Raw genomic sequence first — 26,732 nt, 5'->3', positions numbered from 1 at the left:
AAATGTATCATGGTTTGTTTATTTTGTCTGTTTTATTTTCATAAGCACATACTACCTTTCAAACTTTTTAATTACTCTATTATTATTTTATGTGTTTTGTTGGGTGGACTGCATGCTTGTCTGAAGCCCTCAAAGGTAAGAAGCAAGTGTCTTATCTCTTGGGACTGGGATTACGGCTGGTGGTTGTGAGCCACCATGTGGTGCTGGGGAACAAACCTAGGACCTCTGTAAGAGCAACAAGTGCTCTTCACTGTTGAGACACTTCCCTAGCCCCAGTAACACTAATTTCATCTTACAAATTTTAAATATAGACTTTGTTGTATTTAAACGATAATATAAGTGTTACTTGTAAACTCTTAAACCATGACAACTTTTGAAGTATCTTCTCATCGTGTACTTCAAAAACAAACAAACAAAAAAATGAAAGTCACTGTATGAACTTACTTCCGATTGGTTTCTTTCCTTTCAATCAAACAGCTTCCTTCTAGGGAGATACCAGCAAAGAGGCCCCTGGACTTGCAGTATGTGAAGACGGCTGCAGAGCTCCTCAGGGACACGTTGCCTTCCAGGTTCCTACAAAAGGTAGCAGAACCAAAGTGACTGCTCATCACTGGCACGTAGTCACAAAGCCTGTCTGCCTGGGCCATGGCTTTTCTTGGCTGAGCTAGAGTTTTAATGTGGCTTGGAGGGAAGGCAGCTGTGGGAAGACATATCACATGAGAGTGCTGTAGAAGGCCTGACGGTCTGGTGAGATGACACTGAAGGGAGATCTGAGAGTAGCCCTCTCAACTGGAGCGCAGTGCTGAGTACAGAGGCATACAACATTTCAGATGGCTTACAATTTAGTTTCCATAAGTAGGCACAATTGTAACTCTCTAGCATGACTATTAATGCAACAATACTGTTTCATTAAAAGAGAAGGAAAATCAGTGTTATAAATACTGCTTAGTAAGATTCATCCATTTCACATTCTAATGATTTACTTTAAGAAAAATTTATTCCAAAACACTTATACCCTTTATCAGTTAATACAAAAAATTATGTCAGTTCAATAGAAAGCATGGCCTATGCTTATGGCAAAACCTTTAGAAATCATGTGTGTTCATTTTAACTTAAATTTCTTCTTAATGTGAAAAAACTAGGACTTTTTTGTCTTTATAGTTTAGAATATTTTACTCACCTGCCTAGGGGCCCAACTGCTACAGTAAAATTCCCTCCCAGGGTCAGGTTTCCACCCTTTGCAAAGGCTTCTACTGCTCTGTCGTAATTCAGAATTATCACCAAATCTGATACCTGAAATGTAGAAACCCACTCGTTTATAAACAGCCACACATCCTGATGAAGTAGTATATACATTTAAGCCTAGCACTTGGGAGGCACAGGCAAGTACATCTCTGTGTGTTCAAGGCCACCCTGCTAGCTAATTCTAAGCCACTAGCTAGTTTACCGACTCAATAAACAACACCCCCCCTCCCAAGAGAAAAAACCCATACCAAAACAACCATACCTAAAACAGTGCATAAAATACATGGTGACTTAAAGTCAGCTCTACCATATATAATGTAAACTTTCAATGTAAATAGGGAGCCAGATATGAAAGGGATGCCAGGACTTTGCGTAGATAAGGCCAGAAGCCAGCCTTGTACAGGTAATTATGGCAAATACCTGTGAGCCATCCAGCCTTCAGTAGTCTCCTTTATCCCTCTCATCAACTGGGAGTGCAGCTAATAAAGTACCAATGAGCCTACAAATCATCACACTGATAACCAGAACAGATCAAACAAGGTGAAGACCAAATGGTTACAAAATCTAGCCTCATAGAACGCAGAGCTGGGACTCCATAGCAGGCTTCATGTCTGAGGTGACCTCTACCCTAACTAATCCTGTAGGTGGCTGTCTACTTATCACCCTTACACTGCATATTAGATATGTAAATGGTGACTGTTGGTTTTCGTGTTAGTAATGTCTACGGAGACTCAAGTGAATGCTTAGATCAATACAACATAGAGCTCGCTTTTCAAATTCATAATGGCCACAGGAGGCCCAAAGTTAGAGAAGAAAAGGAGCATCACCTATCACATGCGAGGTATCACTGGAGACAGCAGTGTTGACCCTCACTTCCCTCCCCTTAGTTGGCATACTGTTCTTGGTTCCCTGAGATCTTAACACAGAACCTACCTCACCCAACTGCCATGAGGATCAGACACATACATCATCTGTATCTGTAACACTGAAGGTAGAATGCAGGTGCTAGGGAACTGGGCTTAAAATAGAAGATATTTGGGTGTGAATGCCACTAATTCTCAACTGTTGGGTCATCTTGGAGGAAATAATGTTGAGAGATGCTCAGTGTCTGGCTCCTTCTGTATAACGGTGGCATGCTCACATAGCCACCCTCCACTGTGTGTGGAAAAGAAATTAATGAAGCATATATATACATACATATATATATATATATATGTATATGGTCATATAATGGGCCAAGCAGATCCTAAGAGATGCTTTAATGTGTATAGTTCTTTAAAATTTTCTAAATGTTTTCTAATTAATGTTTCATTTGATGTACAGAGAATTCTTGTCATCAAAAATATCCCTGCTAGAAGTGGTTCTTGATAAGTGCAGAAGTCTTCTCAGCTCTTGCCAAGTGTTCCGTGCAAACTCCCCCTCCCCCTTGGCAGTAAGAGTGACACTGTCCTAAACCGGACTTTGGCCAGGTAAGTGGAATGACTAAAGCCTAAAGGCAGGGCTTCTGTTTACTAGAAACCACCCCAACCCTCCAGGAACTTCCCCTTAAGCTCTGCCAAAAGGTCAGCTACCTTGGGCAAGGGCACCTAGTCAATCCAGACGGCCTGGATCAGCTTAGGGCCTCACTCACCCTGCTGACTGCTGTATAAAACCTGCTTGCTTTCTACCATTTTCTTAATTGCCCTCTCCCACCCCATCCCCTGCCCCAAAACAGCGTGGCCTATCTGATATCCAACAGCTCTGCCCAGACTGGCCTAGTTTCTCTGCATCATCTCGTATACTAACTGATAAAGTTTGTTAACTATGCAACTGTGGATTGCTGTGCTGAATGACAGGATAGCTTAGCATCTCTTTATTGTTGTCTCACTCTGCAGCCGAGGCTGCTGGCCTTGGATTTACAATCTTCCTGTTTTGGTCTGCTGAATGCTGGGATTGCAGGCCCGTTCCATTACACCTGATGGCATTCCTTCTGCCCATTTAAGCACTTAATGTCGTGATTATATAACCATGTCTCATAGGCACCTGCAGGTAACTAAATAACCTTGTATTGTTTGGTACATTCACACTCAAAAGATGTAAATTTTTCTCCAGAAATGCTGCAGTAGTTGCTGCATACTGTTTAAATTAAGCTCTGAGGGGAAAGGTTTCCCCAATACAAGGATTGCAGCTCTAAGAAGAAAAGTATTCTGGCAGTCTGGAGCCAAGGAACACCACAAACTCACACTGCACAACAAATCTTACACAAGATATTTATCGAGAAACACACAAGTGGCTGCCTCTGCTAGGGAAAGCAGGGCACAGGGTTTCTTGGGGGAGGGGTTTCTAGGGTGAAGGGTAGGGCTGGTGAGATTGCTAGGTCAGGGATTGGTAGGTTTTGGTGGACTTTCAAAATTGGAAGTAAGCTCAGATTTTTTACCCTACACTTACAACCACTCAGAACAGTTAAGGAAGGAAAAGAAACTCTGAGAGGCCACTTAGGAAAAGTCAGCCTTCTAACTTTCTATCGGCTCTGTGTTTGGCTTCTCTGAAGTAAGAGTAAGATGATCCTGCGTTCTTTTTGTGATGCTACTAGTGAAAAAAAGATAACAGCCAAAAAGATTTCTATAGCTGAAAATGAAAAGCAGAAAAGTCTTCCTGATGAAGGCTGGGCAGTGGAACAACACTGAGACAGTATAAGATAGGACTGAAGAATCTGATAAAAGTTTGAATGTTTTACTCCACTATTGCTGGTGGGACTGCAAACTGGTACAACCACTCTGGAAGTCAATCTGGAAGTTCCTCAGAAAATTGGACATAGAACCTGAAGAACCAACTATACCACTCTTGGGATACCCCACCATACACCACAGGGGCATGTGCTCCATTATGTTCATAGTAGTCTTATTTGTGATAGCCAGAAGCTGGAAACAACCTAGATGTTTCACAACAGAAGAATGGATACAGAAAATGTGGTTCATTGACACAGTGGAATACTACTCAGCTAGCTATTAAGAACGAGGACATCCTGAGTTTTGCAGCTAAATGGGTGGAACTAGAAAACATCATCCTGAGTGAGGTAACTCAGACCCAAAAGGACATGCATAGTATTCACTAATAAGTTGGTATTAGCCAAAAAAGTACAGAATACCTAGGACATAATCCATAGAACTCAAGAAGGTTAACAAGCAGAAGGGCTGAAGTGAGAATGCTTCAATCCCAAGTCACTGGAGGCAGAGGGGAGGGAGGGACCTGGGTGGAAGAGGGGAGAGGGAGGGGAAAGGGGAACATGATCATGTATTGGGAGGGGGCAAGAGAAAAGCCCTGAGGGCCAGCAGAATGAATGAAAATATGCAACCTCGGAGGGTGGGAGGTGGGAGGACCATCTAGATGGTACCAGAGACCTGGGAGGTGAGAGAACTTAAAGGGACATTAGATGAAATGCCTTACAGTGGGGAAAGGGAACTTGTATAGCCCACCTCCAGTAGAAAGACAGGGCATCAAGTTGCCATCCCACAGTCAAAAACTCTGACCCAGAATTGTTCCTGTCTAAAAGAACTGCAAGGACAAAAATGGAGAAGAGACTGAAGGGAAAGGCAGTCTAGTGACCGGCCCAACTTGGGATCCATCTCAAGAAAAAGCTCCAAGGCCCAACACTGTTACTGTTGCTGTGGTGCTCTGACAGACAGGAGCCTAGCATGGCTGCCCTCTGAGACACCCAACAAGCAGATGAAAGAATCAGATGCAGATACTTACACCCAACCAATGGACAGAAGCCGGGGACCCCTGATTGGATAAAGGCAGAAAGTATATAAACGTGTGGGCTTTGCCTTTATAAGTCTCTGTCTAATGTAATTCAGTGACACTCTCTGGGAATCCTGGGGGTGGTCCTGGCCAGTGTCCATCTTCCTAACCAGTATTTAATAAAGTTTGCTTCAAATTTGGCTCAAATATTGTGGTAGTCATGTTACTCTCATCCAGTGGGAATAACAATGCAAAGACAACTCCGAGATCAGCTGCCTACAAGCAACAGACACTAGAAGAACTGCCTGGAACTGAGTAAGCCTTTATTGGTGCAGCTGTCTTTGAGTCATTTCAGCTCCTAGAGCGACATCTCACCCAACCCCTATTACTCTAAGTAAGCCAGATAAAACTCATTGGTTCACTCTGTTGGGACTTTGGTCTGCTGTGGATTCCCTATCTGCAATGAGTAGATGAGTATTGCATTTTCCCAGGAAAAGCTTTGCCACACAACACTTCCTTACTCATTCATACTTCACAGAGGCCCAAGTTGTCTCCTCTCCATTCTCCCAACCCCTGTTGACTCTGCCTGGAAGTTATGCAACTTCCCTGCTGATCTTGTTACAGGGGCTCACACCCCTAACTCAGAGGCAGTGGCTAGTCTCACCACACAAACCAGATATAGGGACTACCTCCCAATATTTTCCAGGTCCTCACTCAGCTCTGTCCTTGGAGGCTTAAAGACTAAACCAGGGCCAGTAAGCAGGAGGGGGTGGGGTGATGAGCAGGGGGAGAGGGGAGGGAACAGGGGTTTGTTTTAGTTTTTGTTTTTTTCTTTTCTTTTCTTTTCTTTTTTTCCTTTTTTGGAGGGGGAACCTGGGAAAGGAGATACTGTAAATAAAGAAAACATCTAATAAAAAAAAAAGACGAAACGCTCATCTCTGACAAAGGCTTCCTAATATTCTCTCTGTAAAAGGCTGAGTTGGTTGGTACTCCAACCCCTACCAAATTCCAATGACGGAAACTCAATGTCTGTTGTGAATTCTGTCAGTCAGATTATTCTAGGGTGGGCTGGAAGCAGCACTGTTTTCTTTTCCTTCCTTCCTTCCTTTCTTTAATTTAATACTTTATGTATTTATGTATTTATTTATTATGAGTATGCTGTAGCTGTCTTCAGACACACCAGAAGAGGGCATCAGATCCCATTACTGATGGTTGTGAGCCACCAGGTGGTTGCTGGGAATTGAACTCAGGACTTCTGGAAGAGCAGTCAGTGCTCTTAATGGCTGAGCCCTCTCTCCAACCCAGCAGCAGCAGCAGTAGCAGCAGCAGCAGCAGCAGCAGCAGCAGCAGCAGCAGCAGCAGCAGCAGCACTGTTTTCTATGTTTTGGACTTTACTGCCATTTTCCTATAAAGAAGCTGTTGAATGTATTTAAGACATATCCTGTCATTATATTCTTATACTACTGGCTTTCAAAGCTGAGCTTCTCAGAAGTCAGGTTGCCCATTAAGAAAACAACGGGAGTGACTGTTTCCATCCTGGAATAAATGTGTGGAAGAATGTGCTGCCTGGTGTAGGTTTTGTTTGTTTGGTCAGTTTACCTGCAGAACTCTCTATTTGTCTCCAGTGTTCGGGAATAACTTTCTTTGAGGAAATAAGACTGCCTGTTCAGCTAGATACAACAGGATAAATTAGATGTAAACTTACTTTCACCACTGAAGTCTGCCCCACCTGTGCTTTATACAGATTCAGATACTCACAGCCAACTGAGCCAGGGGGACCCAATGGAGGAGTTAGGGGAAGGAAGGATCTGAAAGGGATTGCAACCCCTTGGGAAGAACAATAATATCAACTAATAGTACCCCCCTCCCCCATCCATGCCCCAGAGCTCCCAGGGAATAAACCATAAACCAAAGAGTACACATGGAGGCCTCCATGGCGCCAGCCACATATGTAGCAGAGGACTGCCTTATCTGGCATCAGTGGGAGGGGAGGTGCTTGGTCCTGTGGAGGTTTGATGTCCCAGCATAGGAGGATGCTAGAGGGGTGAGGCGGGAGTGGGTGGGTGGGTGTAGGGGCACCCTCATAGACGCAAAGGGGAGGGGGAAAAGGGAGAGGGATTTGTAGAGGGGAAACCAGGAAGGGGGACAACATTTGAAATATAAATAAATAAAATAACCAATAAAAAATTGAATTTAAGGAATAAGGAAGGAAGGGAGCCTGATGTAAACAATTAAAAAAAAAAAGATCAAGGATATTTTTTCCATACAGAAGGAGTTTTGAATCTTACTCAGAACAAAATATAGTTTGGGTATCTCTAAAAAAAGGAAAGAAAGGGCTCCTCTGGCCTGCTGTGAGCAGGGCTGGCAAGATTAGGTCCAATAAAGTCCAGGCCTTTGGGCAGGGCAGGAGCACAATGACTCCAGCCTTAGCCACTATAACAGGAGCTACACTGTGGATAGGAGTGGAAATGAGAGCCTTCTTCCTTCTTTAGCCCCTGCTCCCAGTACCCCCAGCAGACCCCAGGAATACTTGACAGCTGGTGAGGTTGGAGGTCCCACCTCAGAGTGCCCACAGGGAGAGCCCCTTAGCCACAGGGCTAGACAGGAGACTGGAGATAAGAGCTCTCCTGGGTCCTAATGCCTGTTCTCTCCGTGGGGATTTCCAAGACTGTTTCTTCTAAGGTAAGATATTTTCTTACCTGGGACGCCTCTGCCCTTCTCCTGTGGTCTGCCTTTGTTTTTGCCCCACCAAACATGGATGACCTTGCCATTGTTCCTACTTTGTAATTACGAAGACACATCAAACTAAGGAAAAACCACAACTTTCCTAAATTCTTTTAGATGCCTGGGCTTTATATTTAATGCTTTAACAGATACAATAAGTTTTAAAAGGGCCAAAGGGAAAAATAGGTGAGAGGTTTTACTGGCAAAGGAACCAAGATCTCCATGCCTCACAGAATCATTCTATTATCCTGTTGCTTGATGTCTTTGTAGGAGGAAAAACACATGATAAGGTTTCAGGCTGTCTGTCCCCAGCTGCACAAATGCAAACTCGTTATGGATATGTAGATCACTAGCTTCAGGCATATAGGGGAAATAAGTGCCTTTTGGATATGGACAATACTGAAGAATTCTTATATGCTGTTTTAGTTCACTGAAAAGTTAGCTCTCCAGACAGGATTTGACTAGCCCAATTCAGACCCAAACATGTTTGTATCAAAATTTCTTACAAAGTCCCTGCTCTGGGTCACTTGGCTCACTGACTCTGATAGGGAAGAGAACAGAACAGCCTAAGTAAATGCACTGTGTGCTTAAGAACATCTAGGAGATTAACTACTTGCAGATTGTGGCTACTATTATTTATCAAAGGTGCTTATAATAATGGGATGCTAATACAGGGAAGGGATAAAAGGGACACTCTGTCTAAAATCTTTCAAACAAAATTCCAGCATCACAGTCAGCTGAATTCTCTTGGGTGCTATAAACATCAATTTACCATACATGCTGTATAAATCATAAAAACTGTATTGTATTTTTTCCAAGGTATATTTGGAAACTTAGAAGGTTTAATGGATTATAAGTATGTACACAGGTAATATCAATTTATTACATTACTCTATGTGTATAATTTAGATTTAACTTTTTTTTCCTAAAATGATATTGTGCACTGTCTTTTGAGCTGAATAACCACTTGCTTGAAATAATCACAGCCAGGCTTCTTAAGATGTTCATATTTCTCCAGGAAAGGAGGAGACAGACAAGGTCCTTGCACCCTCACGTGGTATCCAGTCCCTCCTCTCCATAGCTGTACACAATCAGGTCCTAATTCCATAAGGCCTCAGGGTTTTTCAGGGAACTAGGAAGTACAGGTTAGGAAAACTAAGGATAAGGGGCAGCGTTGTGGGGCTGGTGTCCACCTGTTCAGCCACGAGGAAGCTGTTATACGTACTAGGTGAAGACTCCGACGAAAATAGCTGTCTACCATTTAACTCCCCTTCCCCTTGGAAAAGAAATTCTTACAGCACATGGTAAATTTGTGTGTTATAGTTACGGCTCCTAGTATTTAATTTTTTAATTGTATAATCAAGGGTATTTATGTGTAAAGGTTAAGACGGCTGGATGTTTTTTAGGACTCAGAAGAGAAATATGACTTGTCATCTAAATCTACAATGGCAGATGCTTAGCTTGCAGAGTAGTTTTACCTTATTTGGTCTTTTTTACAAATAATGTCCACCCATTCAAGGTCACTGATATCTCTAAAGCTCGTACTGAGATGTAAACATACTTTCTCAGGACCAGGGCAACAACAACAAAAAAATTACCAAAGGTACACACTTGAGGCCCTATCTCTGAAAATAGGATAAATATTAATAAAGATGGGGACACAGCCATGAAAGTTCAAAGCCCAGGCACAGCAGATCTGAATATACTGTATAGGGATTCTGGAGAAGCAACGGAGAAGAAAGTAACAATTACTGTACACTCAGCATCCCCCAAACTCACATATTAGGACACCGTAAACAGCAGCATCGTCCTGAAGCCTGATGGCTGAACGCTCCGCATCTGCAGCCCGGCTCACCTGCCCATGCGTGACCCTAATGCTGGACTTCAAGTCTCCTTCTCTTGAGAAAGCTAATTCCAGGGATTTCCCACCCGAAGCAAGAGGAACAGGCTTCCCCTTACTCTGCACGGAATTTCTGGGAACTGTTCATTATTTAGTATCTATATTTTAGGGCATCTGTTTCAAAAACACTTTAAAATAAGCACTAAAAACACTAAAGACAGGACTTAGTTCAATAAGCAACTCTAGATAATAATTCAAAGTCACATTTAATAAACTAATAATGATCTTTTTTGCATGTTAACAAAATTCCAGAACTAATTTTATACCACCATCAAGATAAGCTTTGTGATCCAAACTTTGTAAATGATAAAATTAAAAAAAATTCTAACATATCATCCCAAGAGCTTTTTATGCATGTCAGTCTATTTGATTATCATTATAAGCCAAGGGAAGGCCATTTTCATCTCTATGATGTAGATGAAGAGAGTGCCTTTCAACATCACACAGCAGGTGGGTGCTCTGGCTAGAATTTGAGCCAGTGCCTCACCTGGTAACCCATGTAGCTTTGAAAACAATAAAGTATAGCACTTCATAAGATGTTTGTTTAATGTCCTCATATTTCATTACATTTCTTTTTCAAGGCTATTAGACTGGAAAAAATCCTCAATTTCTAAAGAATGATCTTGGAGGTCTCCTTTTTGGTCTCTAGTGTTTTTTTGAAATTTAAGCTACCTATTACTACTCAATCTCTCAACATGTTCAAAACAAATGCTACTTGACCTGATGCTCAAATCAGGCTTACATGGAGCTGGGGCAATCAGAGGGTATAGGGACTATAGAAATGTTAGGGTGTAAAAAGACGATTGGGAGTTGTAGAAGAAGAGATGGAGACTGGAAATAAGGGGTGGAGTCAAATGTCCCCAGAGGGCTGGGGACATCAGAACTGGAAGTCTGGGTAGGTTATCTGAGGAAAGGAACTACCAGGAGAAGGCACCAGATGGTTTGAAAGTGGATTCTACTGTCTATACTGCTGATGAGAAGCAGAACTGAAACATTTTGTGTTTATGCTGTCGTGGATATATCCCAGTTAATACAGAAGGTGAAAGACAGACAAGTTCACAGAAAGGGAAGGAAGGAGGTAAGTGGAGAGGAGGAGAGAAGAGAGAAGAGGAAGCTGGAGGGGAATGATCTGCCTGGTGTAAGAAGCAAAATAAAGGCACTAAGGAGCCTCTGTCCTATCATGCTGAGCCTGGGCTACCTCTAGGGACTGTGACAACAGCGTAGACTGCCCACTTACCTCTATTCCTATTTCAAATCCTCCACCAAGCCCGGCTATCCCAATGGCTGAAGGTGCAGACCATTCTGACAAAAAACAAGAACATATGAATATATAAAATGTGTCATATGAATATTAAGTAAATGTATACTTATTTTTTTAAAAGACTCATGAATCTTATACTTTAAAATACTTTTGAAGTTAAATGTTTTTAAAAAGATACTAAATATTCACCAAGAGTGTCACACTCATACTCTTGTAGCTCATGCTTTCCCTAATGGCTCACATATGCTTAAACTATGATCTCATTATCCATTTAAGATATACAACAGTAAGAATTTTAACCATCTATATTTTTAAAACTTAACTGCCCAGGTATGGTCACAATGGTGTCAGACATGAGAGACCAAGATTCAAGAGTGTTTCAGTGACTCCCCGGGATGGGGGCTAGCAATATGACTCTAAATTGTTGCTGTCTTATATTGTTTTGGTTTCTCTTGTGCAAAAGAAATTTCCTTCATATTTGTAATCTAAGCACAATAATTTTATTTGGAGTTTTAAAACTGATGTGTACTTACTTTTTCTGTATAGAAACAAATAAAGAAAAACTATTTTTAGCTTGGTGTTGAGAGTATTTATCCCTAAATGACGTTCTACGCTGACCTCCCTTTGTTGGGGGACTCATCCTAGATGAGTATTACTGATGGATACATCTAGAATTAACCTGCTGGTCTTAGAAGAGCTTGGATTATAGGAGTCAGTGCCTAATAATCCCGAAGCTGCTTTTCAGTCCTGTAGGCAATGCCTACCTTACAGGCCTGTTCTCTGGGATCGGAAACTCGCCTTGCCTTTTTTGGGCAGCCTTTCTGTTACTTTCAGCAGGTGGATAGCTGCTTTTTCTAGAAGATGGGGGAAGGAAACTCAGCCTTTGAAAACAACAGAACAATGCAATATGGTGGAGAGCAGGGGCTGAGAGGTTGGTAGAGACAGCGCCTGCATTTAAGCAGCCAGTGTCTGCCAGTGGCTAGCAGATGGGTCTGCTGAGCCTCTGGCAGAGCCCAGCCCTCCACTGTGTTTGATGTCACTGCTGAGACCTCTGCCCTGGAGCATTTGGGCACTATCTCATAGAAAGAGCTTCGTATTTTCTAACTTTAAAGATTTAGGATTTTAACTGAATTGATTGAAATGAACTGAAATGATGACATGATGAAAGGTTTTATTAAAGGGCCTACAGAAGGAAAGTGACTGGTGGATACAGCACTGGAGTCATGCTGTACCCCAATACCAAAGGCAACCCTGAACTATGAAAAGTAGACCCATAACTATGGGAAGATAACCCCGCTGGCTCTGGGACACCTGCAGGAAATGACGAATCCAATCTAGGGATAAATGAACAGGTGCTTATTAACACCTGTGCTTATGACCTGAAGGCATAAATGATACTGTTAAACTAGTTATTGATAGCACAAGGTGTCTCCTTACAGGTCAAACTGAAAAGGCACTTTAGTTGGTTCTAACATGTGACTATGTTTTACATACTAGGATAAGGCTCTTAAGTTTATAACAAGCATGTATTTTGAATTTGTCTCATAAAAATCAAATTACAGTTTTTAGTCCAAAAAAGTGTTGCAATGCTCTCAACATGATTCTGCTGGAAGGAGTTCAGGAGGCCTTCAAATGTCTTATAGAGAAACCAAGATGTTTACAGATGACATTCATGCATAGAAGAACATACTTTTCCATGGAACTGAGGAGTAAGACCTCATAGTTAATACAAGTGTGTATGTAGTATGTTCTACTGAAGGCCTACAAAATGTAATAGAACAGTCAGACACACCTTGAGTAATAATCTAAGGCCAGCTTTCCTGCTTTTTCTGACATATACTCCATGTTTTAGAAGAAGCACATGTGGCATTTACACTGGTCATACTCCCTATGAGACCAAGACAGATGCAGAACACAGAAGATGTAAGGCCTCTCCAAGTATCAACTTACTTCCATCTGGAAGACGTGCCAGGACAATCCCGCTGCCTCCCCGGGCTGTGACCAGGAACCCGGCTTTAATCACAGACAAAACTGCGAGGCCTTTTGCTTTTGCAATCACATGGGCTGCAAACAAACAAAATAGCAATGACTAAAAGACAGCTTGTGACAGAGCCTTAATTTCAAAGATACATAGCTGAATTCGTTATTTATTACTATGAAAATTTAGACTTGACAACAAAACTAAGGGATTTGCCATTTCAAAAGGTTTTTAAATACTCATAATCTGTTTGAACTACCATTTTATACTGAAATTCTTATTTTATGTATAAAACTAGTATTCATACTTCAGAGTTCATGATATAAAATGAGATAATAAGTGAATGTGTCCACTAAAGGTACCACCTCACCAACATGTGAATTTGCTTACATAATAGCTTATTTTTCAAACTTATGTTTCAACCTTTCAAAGACATCACTGGAAGGCAGTTTAAGCCCAGGTGTGGTAGCACACACCTTTAATTCTAGTTCTTGGAAGGTAGAAGCAAGAGGATATTTCATATGTCAAGGCTAGCCTGATCTATACAGTGAATTCCAAGCTAACCAGGGCTAGTGGGACCCTATCTCCAAAACAAAACAACCAACTAACCAACCAGCCAACCAACCAAACAACCAACAAAACCACATGTATACACAAAAGGTTTATAAGTTTCTCTACAAAATATGAAAATTCTAAATTTCTAACAATAAAAGCATTCTGGAAACCACGTAAATCATGTCCCCAGAGCATAGCAATGTCAGCACATACATAACTTGGGGAACCTTCCTCTGTGGGAGGTAGAGGACAGGGGGACCTTCCTGTGCACCAGAAACTGAGAACACCTCTCCTCTGAAGGTTGGTTTTTGTTTTTATTTTATGTGTATGTGTGAGCGCATGCATGTTATGTATGTGCATCACATATCTGAAGAGGTCAGAAGAATGTTGGCGCCCCTAAAACTGGAGTTAGATGGGTGTAAGCTGTCACGTGGATCCTGAGACTCAAACCCGAGTCCCCTGTAAAAGCAGCCAGTGCTCTTAACTGCTGAGTCAGCTCTCTAGCCAGATACCTTACTTTTGTGTTTTAAGATGCTGCAAATATGTTATAATGGATTGAAAATTATAATATATATGTGATCATATTATTTATTTATTTATTTATTTATTACCAGATGTTAGTACCATGTTTTATACACATCACTCTGGTATCAATGCTTCTAAAGTTACTAATGCCCCAGTTTGAAGACATTACCCATAACAGCATGCTTTTGAAAGTGAGCATTCTTCATATGTTAACTACCATTTTTTATACATTATCCACCCAGATTTAGAGAGAATAAAATACTAGTAATTTCTAAACAATTTTCAACTGTTTCTTCATTTGTAACCTAGAACATGCTAGAGCAGGTTGGCTTTCTAGATTAAACTTATTCCTCAGCCTTTATTTACTATCAGGTGGTGGCAGCAGAGCTGCTGGCAGGATGATTCTACTGAAAGTTTAGATTCTCCTCTTGAATTGTCCTTAAGGTTAAAAGCATTGCTTTTAAAATGAGTGAGTGTGTGCAGTTCACTGGAGACCTTGTGGGAAACACAAATGCATGTTCCTGAGCAGATCCCTTCAAAGCTGCCGGGGCTGCTCAGCGTCTGAAGAGCAATGTTCTCTCTAGATGGAGGGGGCTGCTGAGGTCACCTGACTGTAGCTGCTGTTGATAGGTACCATAACCATGCTCTAACAAGCCTTTCTATCTCTATTATGTAATTTCAAGGCATCTCTTAGGGAAAAAAAAATGAGTGTTTCTTGACTGAAGAGCAGTCACACACTTTAATTAGGAAAGAAATTTTACAGCACTGTCCAATCTAACTTATACAAATATTTCTGGCATAAAATGAGCATTCCCTGAAACATTCTTGGAAATAACTGGACACTGTTATACTAACCAACTGGTAATGGTTCCCAAGGTTCACCTCTGGGTCCATCTGCAAGTGGTCAGCCTGACTACTCAAAAGTCATATGAGGAAAATATTAGAACAAGCACTTCTCATTGCTCTGAGTGTAATTCAGTACAGTGGAATGGGATTCAGGACTGGAATTTGGATAAGCAAGGAGAGATACCAATACAAAACTGTATTGGCAATTACTGACCAGTGTCTTCTTAAAAAAAAACATAGAAATTGTCTATTTTCTATAGAAAGAAAAAAAATCACATGAGTATCTGTCAATACTCATGCTTGATTCTGCTTTGGTACTAAAAAAACCCTTGTTTTGGGAAAGATAATATTACATTATATTATATTACAGCTCCATTAGCCTGTATGTGAACATAGGATTTAAGCTATAGCATCAGCATGTGTTAAGTATCATTTCAGGAGCTACTGGATTTGTATTGTTGACGAAAGCTTTGGGTGTAAAATAACAGTGTCACTTAGAAGAACAGAAAGCCAGGTATGTTGTTGTTCACAATTATGGTACCAAATTCTCTTTGGTGCCTTTTGCTTACATGAAATAGATTACATGTAAATACAATTTCCTTAGTTTTTAGAAATACCATTAAGTGCTTGAGAAAGCTTACATCATAAAAATTTATCTGAAAGATTAGCTAGGAAGTTTTGAAAAATCTGTTTGCAAATTCCTCCCAAAATTGATTTAAAAAGAACAGAGTTTAAAAAGCTAAAAGGAGAAGGGACTCGAGAGGTTAGGCTGGTACTTCTAAGTAGAGGAAAGCAGTGAAGGGAGATTCCTCTCTGATTGGCTGGAGGTCTGCCTGTCAAGTGCTGCCCCTCTGAGGTCCCCTGCTGATTGGCTGGAGGTCTGCCTGTCAAGTGCTGCCCCTCTAAGGTCTGAATCTAGGGTAGTCTAAGTGCTTACATGTCTCGACAGGGCACCCATGCAGAAACACTAAGCAATGCAGAAAGCAGCACAGAAAACAAACATAGGCAAAAAATTTACCTACCAGGAATGATCTTATCAGGTCCATTTCTAGAAGTTATTTCTGTGAATTCTCTTAATATTTTGGCAGCCTTCTTTGCTTCTGATTTCAGATTAGAAGGTATTGGGTTATTCACTGAAAGAGTAAAAAACAAACTGCAGTGGGGAAAAAGAATCTAGTTTCGGAATATATTTCAGTTTCACTTTTCTCTCATACAATTAAGTCAAACTCTACCAATGGCTTCTGGTTCTCACTGAGATCTCATGTCTGTGTCCTTAAGCTGTGAAATCTTGCAGATAGCTAACACTAAATACTCAAACTCTCAAGAATTATGAAAACATGGGATCTTGGGATCCTAGGCAAAAGCTGGCTGGCCTTCTCTCATCATTAAGAATCTTCTCCCCATAATTAAATGACTTCAGTGTCAATAAAAAATTGATTTTACAGATTAACAAAAGATATACTTTATAAATGCTTTTAATAGATATCATATTTGATACAGTTGGCTTTTCTCATCAGAAATTTTGGAAATGGCTAGCTGTTACAAGTCAAATTCTAGGATGCTTAGAAAATGAGTTAACAGGCCCAGTAATATATGCTAGCTCTTACAAAACATTTCACATTCCCAGTATAAAAGTGTTTCATTGTTATAATACAACACATGCAACTCTTGAACTCCACAGCACGCTGGAGAAGGGCGACCATTCTCTTGTCTTGGGATGAACACACATAAGTTCAGGTGAGTTCAGCAGCTGTGGTTCTCATCTGATTGTCTGTGGTCAAGTGTTTTAGATGCAAACTGTCAATGGCGACCATGCCACCATTTCGCCTGGTAATGTGATGGCGGAAATGACCAAGTAGTATGGGGGAAATTTTTTGTTTACCAAAGTCTAGAGCTATCTAAGAACACATTACATATACACATTGGCAGCTGGTATGCTTTAAATAAGTAATTTATTTTAGAAGTAGAAACTGAAATAGAGTCATGGCAGAGTCTTGTTTGTTTTCCTTAGAAGATAACAGTTTGGCTCTTTGTGGACCAACATAAGATCATTAGTAAGAATAAAGCTTTGGGAAAGTCTATCAATGGCACTTTTGGGGAGAGGAGTGCATTTCCAGTTTGTAAAGGCAAAATGAAATGTATATGTTGTGCATGGTATTCTTTTTAAACTGGTATCCTCACAGTATGGTAATGTGCAGTTTTAAACTCAATTTTACTACAGAATATTTAAATACTGGTTCTCAAATTTACTGTCTAGCTGATGACATTTGCACAATAGTCACATCTCCTTTAAACAATTCTAGTTTGCCTAGTACATCTGCAGCATCAATAAGATTTGGTATTCTTTATCAGTTTTATCTGTTTGAATTTCATGTAAGTAAGAGAATAAAAGAGTTTTACTTTTTCTAACTACCTTATTTGATACATCATAAAATAAGTGGGAGTGATCTATGTTGAGCAGAGATCAGAAGCCCATATATTTTCTCTCCTTATATGTGGGAACACCACAATTAAGTCTTCCATCTACTTTTTTTTTTTTCTTATAAACAGGTTGTTTCCAGTTTGGAGCTGTTCCAAACTAAACTTCTATAAATATTTCCATCATGGTCACTTGTGCACAAATGCTTTATTTCTTTTTGATAAACATCAATAATAGAAATTGCTAGTTTATAATAATAAGTGTATGGTTACTTATGTTTCCAAAGAGTCATCTTAAGTAGTATTTTATTCTTCTACCAGAAATTCCTTGGGGGCTGGAAGAGATGACTCAGTGGTTAAGAGCACTGACTGCTCTTCTAGAGGTCCTGAGTTCAATTCCCAGCAGCCACATGGTGGCTCACAACCCTCTGTAATGGGATCCGATGCACTCTTCTGGTGTGTGTCTGAAGACAGCTACTGTGTACTCATATAAATTAAAATAAATAAATCTTAAAAAAAAAAGAAATTCCTGACACAGTTAGGGACTCCGCATCTTCAACACATGCATGGTAGAGTCTACTAGATATTACTTGAGTGGCACTTCAATGTAGTCTTTTCACATTCCTGGCAAAGTTACAAACTTTGCTTTGCTTATTTCTATTTCTTCCCCGCCCTCCCTTAATTGAAAATAGAATCTTTACCCACATGATATATCCTGATTACAGCTTTCCTTCACTCTTCTCCTCCCAGCTCCTCCTCACTCCTCTCTCACCCAGTTCCACCCCTGCCTGTCTCAGAAAACAGGCTTCTATTCAATAACAGTAAAGTCTAACAAAATAAAATATAAGGTAAACCCATCATATTGGAGCTGGAGAAGACAAACAAGGAAAAGAGCCCAAGAGAAGACACAGATCCATTCGACCATACACTCAGGAATCCCTTAGATCACTAAACTGGAAGCTGTAATATATACACAGAGGACTCAGTGCAGATCCATGCAGGTCCTATGCATGCTGCCTCAGTCGCTTGTTGAGTTCATACGTGCTTTGAGCATGTTGATGGAAACTGTTAGAGGGCCTCATTTTCTTGGTGTCAGCCATCCCCTCCAGCCCTAAAAGTCTTTCCACTTTCTCTTCCTTCGGTTTCCCTAATCCCTGAGGACAGTGGTTTGATGGAGACATCCCATTTGGAACTGAGTGTTCCAAGGATTTTCAGTATCTACATAATGTCTGTCTGTAGGTCTCTCTATTTGTTTCCACATGCTGCAGGAGGGATTTCCTCTGATGATGGTTGAGGAAGGCACTGATCTTTGAGTATAGCAGAATGCCATTTCTACTTTCTAGTTTCTAGTTCTTGATCACAAAGGTCAGGTATGAGTTCTATCTTGTGGAGTGGGCCTTAAATCAAATCAGATATTGTTTGGTCATTCCCACAAGCTTTATGTCGCCACTGCCCTACCATACCTTGAAGGCAGAACACCACTGTAGATAAGAGTTTGTGGCTGGCTTTGTGCTTGCTTCATTTGGGAAGTATAAAATACCTTCCTATACCAAAGATGCTAGAACAGGAGCAAAAGCTCTGTGTAGGTACCAGTTCAACTATTTCATGTTCAATGAATTTCCCAAGTATTGTCTTCAACAATGGGACCTTGCTGTCAGTTTGTGGGAAGCAATCTTGGCAACAGCTTGGGATTCCCATGGGACTTCTTTGGCCAACAACTCAATTAGATGGTAACTGAATCTTAGTACTAGAAACTTCATTTGGCGACAAGAGATGGCCAGATATGACTCTGTTTCCCCCATTATTAGTAGACTGCATTTAGATTACCTTCATATAGGTATACATTTTAGGAAGCTTCTATTGTATTGTTTCCATACTACCTTGTAAGTGGCTCTTAATTTTAGCTATATTTCCCTATACTCCCTCCATCACCTCCCTTCCATCTCCATCCTCACCCACTCCTCCTGTTCTAGCCCTGTCTCAATCCATAACTATGTATTTTACTTCTAATGATATCTATCTGTACCCTCAAGGCACTTATTCTATACCTACCCTTTGTGATTCTACTGATTATAGCTTGCTTATCAATGATATAATAACATCTATGAGAGACTATTTGTCTTTCTGGTTTGGGATATCTCAGATGATCTTTTTCTAGTTCCATCAACTTAGCTGCTAATTTCATGATGTCATAGTGGCTATACAAGTTTGTACTGCCACCAGCAGTGAATGAGTGCTTCTCTTACTCTACACAGTCATCAGCATGAATTGTCATGTGATTATATTGATCTTAGATGTTAAAGATGAAATTTCAAAATAGTTTTGATTTCCCTGATGGCTAAGAATACTGAACATTTTTTTAAGTGTTTCTCAGCTATTTGAGTTTCCTCTATTGAGACTTCTGTTTTAGATCTGTACTCCATTTTTTTTTTTCGAGACAGGGTTTCTCTGTGTAGCCCTGGCTGTCCTGGAACTCACTCTGTAGACCAGGCTGGTCTGAAACTCAGAAATCTACCTGCCTCGGCCTCCCAAATGCTGGGATTAAAGGCATGCACCACCACTGCCTGGCTGTACTCCATTTTTAATTGGATTATTTGTTTTCTTGATATTTAGTTTTTGAGTTCTTTTGGGTATCAGTCCTCTATAGGATGTAGAGTTGGTTAAAAAAATCCTCAATCTGTAGGCCACTTTATGCAAATTACAGTGTTCTTTCCTGTATGGAAGAGTCTCAAGTTTCATGAGGTCCCATTTACTAATTGTTGATATTAGGGCTTGTGGTAAGGGAATTCTTTTCAGAAAGTCATTTCCTGTGCCAATGAGATAAAGGCTATTGTGAAAGGTGTTGCTTTACTGATTTCTCCCTCAGTCGGATTGTCATTTGTATATAGAAGGGTGGCTGATTTTTGTGAGTTAATTTGCTATCCAGCTACTTTGCTGAAAGTGTTTATCAACTGTGGAATGTCCTAGTAAATATAGGTACTTTAACTTCTTCCTTTCCAATCTGTATCCCCTTGATCTCCATCAGGTAGTTTTCTTATTGTTCTAGCTAAGACCTCAAATACCATACTGAATAGTTATATAGAGAGTGGGAAATCTTGTCTTGTACCGGAATTTCTTTCCATTTAAATTGATGCTGTCTACTGGCTTACTGTAAAGTCCCTTAGTTACATTGACATATGTTCATTGTATCCCTAGATCTCTCCAGAACTTTTATCATGAAGGGTGTTGGATTTACCACAGCCCTTTTCTGCACCTAATGAGAAGATCATATGCTTTTTTTTCAGTTTGTGAAATTACATTTGAAATGATCAATTAACTTATCAGTTTATGCATGTTGAACCATCCCTAAATCTCTGGGATAAAGCCTACTTGATCATGGTTGATGATTGTTTTGAAGTGTTTTTTGGATTTGTTTTGCAAGTATTTTACTGAGAATTTTTACATCTACTTTATATGAAAAATTGGTCTGTAATTCTTTTTGTTGGGTCTTTATATGGTTTGGATAACTGTGAACTCATAAGATAAATTGGCCAATGCTCCTTCTATTTCTATTTTGTAGAATAATTTGAGGAGTATTGGGATTAATTCCTCTTTGAATGTATGATAGATTTCTGTACTAAAACAAGGCCCCGGGTCTTTTTCATTTGTTCATTTAGGTTTTTTTGTTGTTGTTTGGTTGGTTTGGGAGGCTTATAATGATTACTTCTACTAATATCACTGTAGGTTATAGGTTTGTTTAATTGCTTATATGATCATGATTTAACTTTGGTATGTATCAAAATTTTTTTTTTTTGGTTTTCAAATTCAATGAAGTACAGGTTTTTTTGTTTTTTGTTTTTGTTTGTTTGTTTTTAAGTGTGTTCTTATGATATTCTGAATTTCCTTGGTGCCTGTTACGTCCCACTTTACATTTCTAATTTTGTTAATTTGGATATTCATTCTCCACCCTTTGGTTAATTTAAATAAGGGTTTGCAATCTTAATGATTTTCTCAGAGCAAACTCTTCACTTTATTGATTCTTTGTATTGTCCTCTTTGTTTCTATTTTATTGATTTCACCCTGAATTTGATTATTTTGCTGTTTATTCCCTTTGGGTATGACTTGTTCCTCTTGTTCTAGAGCTTTCAGGTGTTCTGTTAAGCTGCTAGTATGAGATTGCTCCAATTATTTTATGCAGACACTTAGTGCTATGAACTTTCCTCTTAAAACAGCCTTGTGTTCTATGAATTTAGGTATGTTGTATATTCATTTTCACTCAATTCTAGAAAGTCATTTCTGTCTTGACCCACATTTTAGTCACTAGTAAGCTGTTCAGTTTCCATGAGTTTGTAAACTTTCTTTTGTTTCTGTGGTGGTCTGATAGGATACAGGATGTTATTTAAATTTTCTTGTATCCATTGAGATTTGCTTTGTATCTGAGAATACAGTCAATTTTGGAGAGTATGATGAGGTGCTGAGAAGGTATATTCTTTTGTGTTTGGGTGAAATCTTCTTTAAATATGTTAGGTCTATTTTTTTTTTTTAATAAAGTCTGTTAGCTCCAGTATTTTTGTCTAGTTTTTGTGTAGACAACCTGTCCACTGGCAAGACTGAAGTCTCCCACTACGAGTGTGTGAAGATCAATATGTGATTTAAGGTATACTAGTGTTTCTTGGATGCAGCAGAGGAAGGAATGGGTCCTGTTTTAGCATCCATTCTGTTAGTTTGTATCTTTTTTTATAGGGGAATGGAGACAATTGATGTTGAGAGATATTGATGACCAGAGATTATTGATTTTGATTATTTTATGTGTGCTTCCCTCTTTTGACTTATTCTGCAGTTATTTATTTCTTCTGATTTTTTGAGTGTAGTTAACCTCTTTAGGTTGCAGTTTTCCTTCTAGAACCTTCTGTCAGGCTAGATTTATAGATAAATAGTGCTTAAATTTGTTTTTTTTTTTTGTTTTGTTTTTTCTTTATCATGGAACATTTATGTTGACTGAAAGTTTTGCTGTGTATAGTAGTTTGGGCTGGCAGCTGAGATCTCTTAGTCTACAGCACATCTGTCCATGCCCTTCTGGCTTTTAGAGTTTCCATTGCAAAGTCAGGTATAATTCTAATAGGTCTGCCTTTATATGTTACTTTGCCATTTTCCTTTGTAGCTTGTAATATTCTTTTTATGTTCTGTACATTAGTGTTTTGATTATTATATATTGAGGGGACTTTCTCTTCCTATCAATCTATTTAGTGTTGTTCTGTTTGTTTCTTGTACCTTGATAGTCATTGCCTTTTTTAGGTCAGGGTAATTTTCTTCTATTGCTAACAATATTTTCTGTGCCTTTGACTTGGATTTCTTCTCCTCCTTTATTCCTAGTATTCTTATATTTGGAATTTCCATGTGTGTCCCAGATTTCCTGGAATTTCTTTAGAGTAACATTTTCTTTGATTAGTGTATCCATTCCTTCTATTGTATCTTTAATGCCTAAGATCCTCTTTTTCATCTCTTATATTCTGTTGGTGATACTTGCCACTGTGGTTCCTATTAAAACATTTTGCCCACTTAAAAATGTGCATTGTATTGTTTTGTAAATCATCCTTACAAATCATGGATATCTTTCAAGTATTAATATGTTTTTGCATATATGCACATGTATACATATTTTGAATATTTTTCAAAATGGTTCACCAGCCCCTTTTCTCAAATCAAGTGTTTTCTTAAATCAAGGTGTGCCCTCCCCAGCCTTGAGTGGGCTAAATCAGACCTTGTCTTTGCCACAGCTGGCTAGCCCACCTAGGGTGGAGTCTTCTGACCAAGGTGAGGTCTATTGTCCTGCAGTGTTGGCAGCCTTCAGGAAAGAAGCCACCACCTGCTGAACAGCTGAGTCTGTTTCCTGAGAGTTCCTGACAAAGCAACAAGATCCTGGTATAGTGGGGGATGGGTTCCTCCCCCTTTTAAGCTCAGACTCAGAGTTAACATTTGTCTTGGTCTCATTTTTCTCTCGCTGTCCCTGTATTAAGTCCCAGCTTTCCTTTTAGGAACCCAGTAACCCGTGGCTACTGGTGGTTACATCAAGGGTTATCCTTTCTTATATTTTAAGATTTTATCCCCCATTTTCGTTCACAAATTCCAGATCTATTTGTTTATTTGATTTTTTTTTTCCCAAATGTGTTACTGAGGGTTTGGCCTGTGTCTCTCAGTCCACACCACCCTTTGCTTCTTTCTACATTTTGGTTACTGTTTCTTCAAGTTCATGGCCTTATTTTTCTTTCAGATCTGCTCTTCCCTCAAAGTGTTATGCCTTCAGCTTCAACTAATCTGTTTTCTTCTCTTCAATATTTCTGTTCTGGTGACATTCATGCTATCTTTTAAGTCCTAGAACATTTTGGATGTTCCCATCTGCAGCCAAATCCATCTACTTATCACCTGACTATTTAGTGGACACACAAAAGGCAAAAATCCCCTAAGTGTCCCTGGGTTTCAGCTTAGCATATTCACTTATATAGGAATTCCAATCAAGTTTCTTGTTATTGGTTTTCCACTTGAAATGATGTTCTTCCAGAGATTCTGCACCTTGGAGACCTGCATTGGACTGCCTTCTGCCTTGAATCTGCTAAACTCTGTGTACCTCTAGTAACTCTTCAAATTTGGTTAATGTGCTAGTTAGTTTTAACTTTCAACTTGACACTTTCAACTTGAATCTAGAATCACTTGGGAAGACAGTTTTAAAGGGGAATTTTCTAGATCAGGTAGTGATGTGGGCATATCTGTAGAGAACTGTCTGGACTTAGTCATTATGGGTGGTACCGTTCACAAGGCAGGGGCTCCTGAACAGTAAGAGAGAATAAAGTGACTGAAAAACAAGGAAGCAAGATTTCTTGCATGTGTCACCCTGCTATTGACTTTAGATGTGATATAACAAGGTAACTTCTCCTCTATAATGGGTTGGAACCTGTAATTGTAAGATGAAATGAGACTTTTCTCCCCTAAGATCAAGATCAAAGCCCCCCTCTTCTATTAGAGTATTAGATCATAAATTAATGCCAACAACAATGTCTCAACATCATTAAAAGTTTTAAACAAACAAAACCAAACATCAACAGAAATATAAAAAGGGCACATATGGGAAAAGCACATCTAGAAATGGCTTTCTAAATTTTCATTCTGTATTAATCCATGTCTTAAAACTTTAATTTACATGGAATAATTTGCTAATTTGATAAAAATTTCATTAGAAATCAAAGAAATAAGAACACAACTAAGTCTATACCATTTTTAAAAGAGTTGATAAAACCGTACCATCCTTGCCCCTCTCCCCCAAAGGTTAAGTCTCTCAAGAGGCTCTGAATGCTGCCTTTCTTGAGAAGCACAATGTTAAACACTGCTGTTGACACCTTCTACCTTTGTTTCTAGATCACTGTAGTCTTTCCAGGGCTTGAGATTTGACTTCTTACTTTGTTTTCGGGAGACCAAGTTTGTCAAATCCGTAAGTAAGTCACAGTCCATGTTCCTAGCTAGACCATTAACCTCTTTAAACAAAATTTACAACCAAATTATCCATGTGAAACCTACTGCTTCCCCCATCCCCCAATGGCTTTGGATGGTGACAAAGAACTGGAAGCAAAGGGCAGATAAATCTTTGCTTTGTACCTGCTTCCCAGAGAAATTCAGGGACATGTTGGATTAGGACAAGATCACAGATGCATTTTTTGTGCTTGTCAGTTAAAAAAGGGGGGGGGGAGTGAATGTAATGGTAAAGAGTCCTGTCACTTCACACCACCACTTGCAAATGGGTGACTAGACAAGGACTCTTCATAGTCACAATGTATCAATTAAAAAAAAAAAAAGAGTAAATGTAACTAGAGGTTTAAAAATATTCTTTTGTAAGGTAAAAAAGAGAAAAGGTAATATTGAGTCATTTCACAGACATTGAACACAGTGAGTCAATAACCAATTTTCCTTAGTTAAGATGCAATAAACAGGATGAATGTTATCGCTTAGTCTATTTTAACCTCCAACATAGCAATTTGCAAACAACCAGATGCTGCTATGGTATTTCAATAACAGGCCGCAGAGCAGAATAAAACAGCACCTTTAACCCAGCCCTGTTATTCTCTAAACTTTGTGTACATGTTAACTAACACATCAGTAATCAAAACATTTCCTCATATCTCAAGGAAAATACCTGGGCCAGCAGGAATACAGAACCTGTTCCCTTAGTAAACACAGTACAGGGCAAGGTTTCTGCCCCAGGGTAGGGCATTCCTCCAGATGGAGTGGTTCCTTCAAGTCTTTCTTCCCTGGTCTGCCTTGGCAGGGCAGTGGTCATATTTGTTGAAATGAAGGAGGCAGGGGAGAAACCTGCTTCCTATTGTTACCTATTCCTATTGTTCAGAGCACTAAAAAGAACATACAGGCACTATATCCCAGAGACGCAGCAATCAAAATCAAATTACCCTCCTTGTAAGGTACTGCAGAACCACGGGCACTGTGTCAAAGACCTGACACCTCTGGAAGCCCCAAACCCATGTGAGCCCATCCCCTAGGGGACTATCCCTTTCCAGAGATCACATTCCCACAAAAGCCCTACACAAACCCCAGCTCTGCACCTCCGTCATCTGTGTCAAGTACACAGGATGCCAATTCTCTAAACAATTTGAAACCAGAAGGTGGTAAAACATCAGATATTAGGGAAAAAAAATAACAAAATGAAAGTCAGTCTTCAAAACTAGAAATGCAGGAGGAATTTTTTTCTGTACTGAACTGGAACGACTGTGGTTAACAATCAACCAAAATCTTCATGACCAGGAGTGTAGAAACTCATCTTGAGTTTTGAGCATTTGCAAAAGAGGATCAGTATGATCTTGGTGGATGCGCCCAGACAAACTCAGGGGCTTGACTTTCCTTCTCTTTCACAATGCCTCTCACAAGAGGAAGAGTTGCCGCGGTACCGACACGCCCCAGCCGCTCAGACCCTTACTCACTGATGCCCGCTGCTCCGCTCCGTGCCCGAGCTTCTCCAGTCCAGGAAGAGGAAAGCGCTCTCCTTGGTCCGCCTCCCCGACTGGACCCGCCCAGCGGGCGCACACCTGACCCAGGTGAGGGAATAGGTGTATGCCCTGTTTTTTGCCAATGCGATCACTCGTCCTATACCCTTGCTCAGAACATAGCTCAACAGCGTCCACCCGCCTCATTCCTTTGGAGCCTTGTAAATTACCCCCTCTTCTTAATCGGGAAACCTACTGCTAGGTACCGTGGCGCGGCCTAGGGTCGGTGGTCCAACGGGGTCCCTTAGCTTGGAAGGGCGGGTAGCTCGGATCGGAGGAGCCACCCTAGGAGTGTCTGCCAGCCGCTATTCTTGAGCTCATTGGCTGCCCTGGCACGTCCTAATCCGCCCTGTTCAACACCGTACCACCCAACCTGCGCTGGGGGGTGGGGGGGTCGCCCCGCGTCCACCCCGCCCTCGCTCTTTAGGCGTGAGACCCGAGCAGAGCTCGGAGTGAGCGCTAGACCGGGTTGCCAAGCCCAACTCCTCAACCCCGCCCTCTAGGCGGCTTCTGGCCCCGCCTCTGGCGGAGTGCGAA

General features: G+C 40.3%; 1 protein-coding gene across 2 annotated transcripts in view; it reads right to left on the bottom strand.

Annotated features, from left to right (window-relative positions):
* Positions 1-26,728, bottom strand: part of Sh3yl1 (SH3 and SYLF domain containing 1) — a 45,772-nt gene extending 19,044 nt beyond the window's left edge. The window contains exons 1-7 of one of the 2 annotated variants that reach the window (XM_031355646.1): positions 26,392-26,728; positions 26,133-26,237; positions 15,777-15,887; positions 12,801-12,914; positions 10,827-10,891; positions 1,181-1,293; positions 445-573 (exon numbers count right to left, since the gene is read on the bottom strand). In XM_031355646.1, coding sequence (XP_031211506.1) covers positions 445-573; positions 1,181-1,293; positions 10,827-10,891; positions 12,801-12,914; positions 15,777-15,887; position 26,133 — 533 coding nt within the window. In that variant the 5' untranslated portion in view covers positions 26,134-26,237; positions 26,392-26,728. The remainder of the gene's footprint in view (positions 1-444; positions 574-1,180; positions 1,294-10,826; positions 10,892-12,800; positions 12,915-15,776; positions 15,888-26,132; positions 26,238-26,391) is intronic. The other variant, XM_031355648.1, reaches the window with a different exon arrangement.
* Between the last annotated feature and the right edge of the window lie 4 nt (positions 26,729-26,732).

Source organism: Mastomys coucha, unplaced genomic scaffold (assembly GCF_008632895.1).
Source record: "Mastomys coucha isolate ucsf_1 unplaced genomic scaffold, UCSF_Mcou_1 pScaffold6, whole genome shotgun sequence".
Classification (NCBI taxonomy): Eukaryota; Metazoa; Chordata; class Mammalia; order Rodentia; family Muridae; genus Mastomys; species Mastomys coucha.
This window is presented reverse-complemented; position numbering and strand designations above follow the sequence as displayed.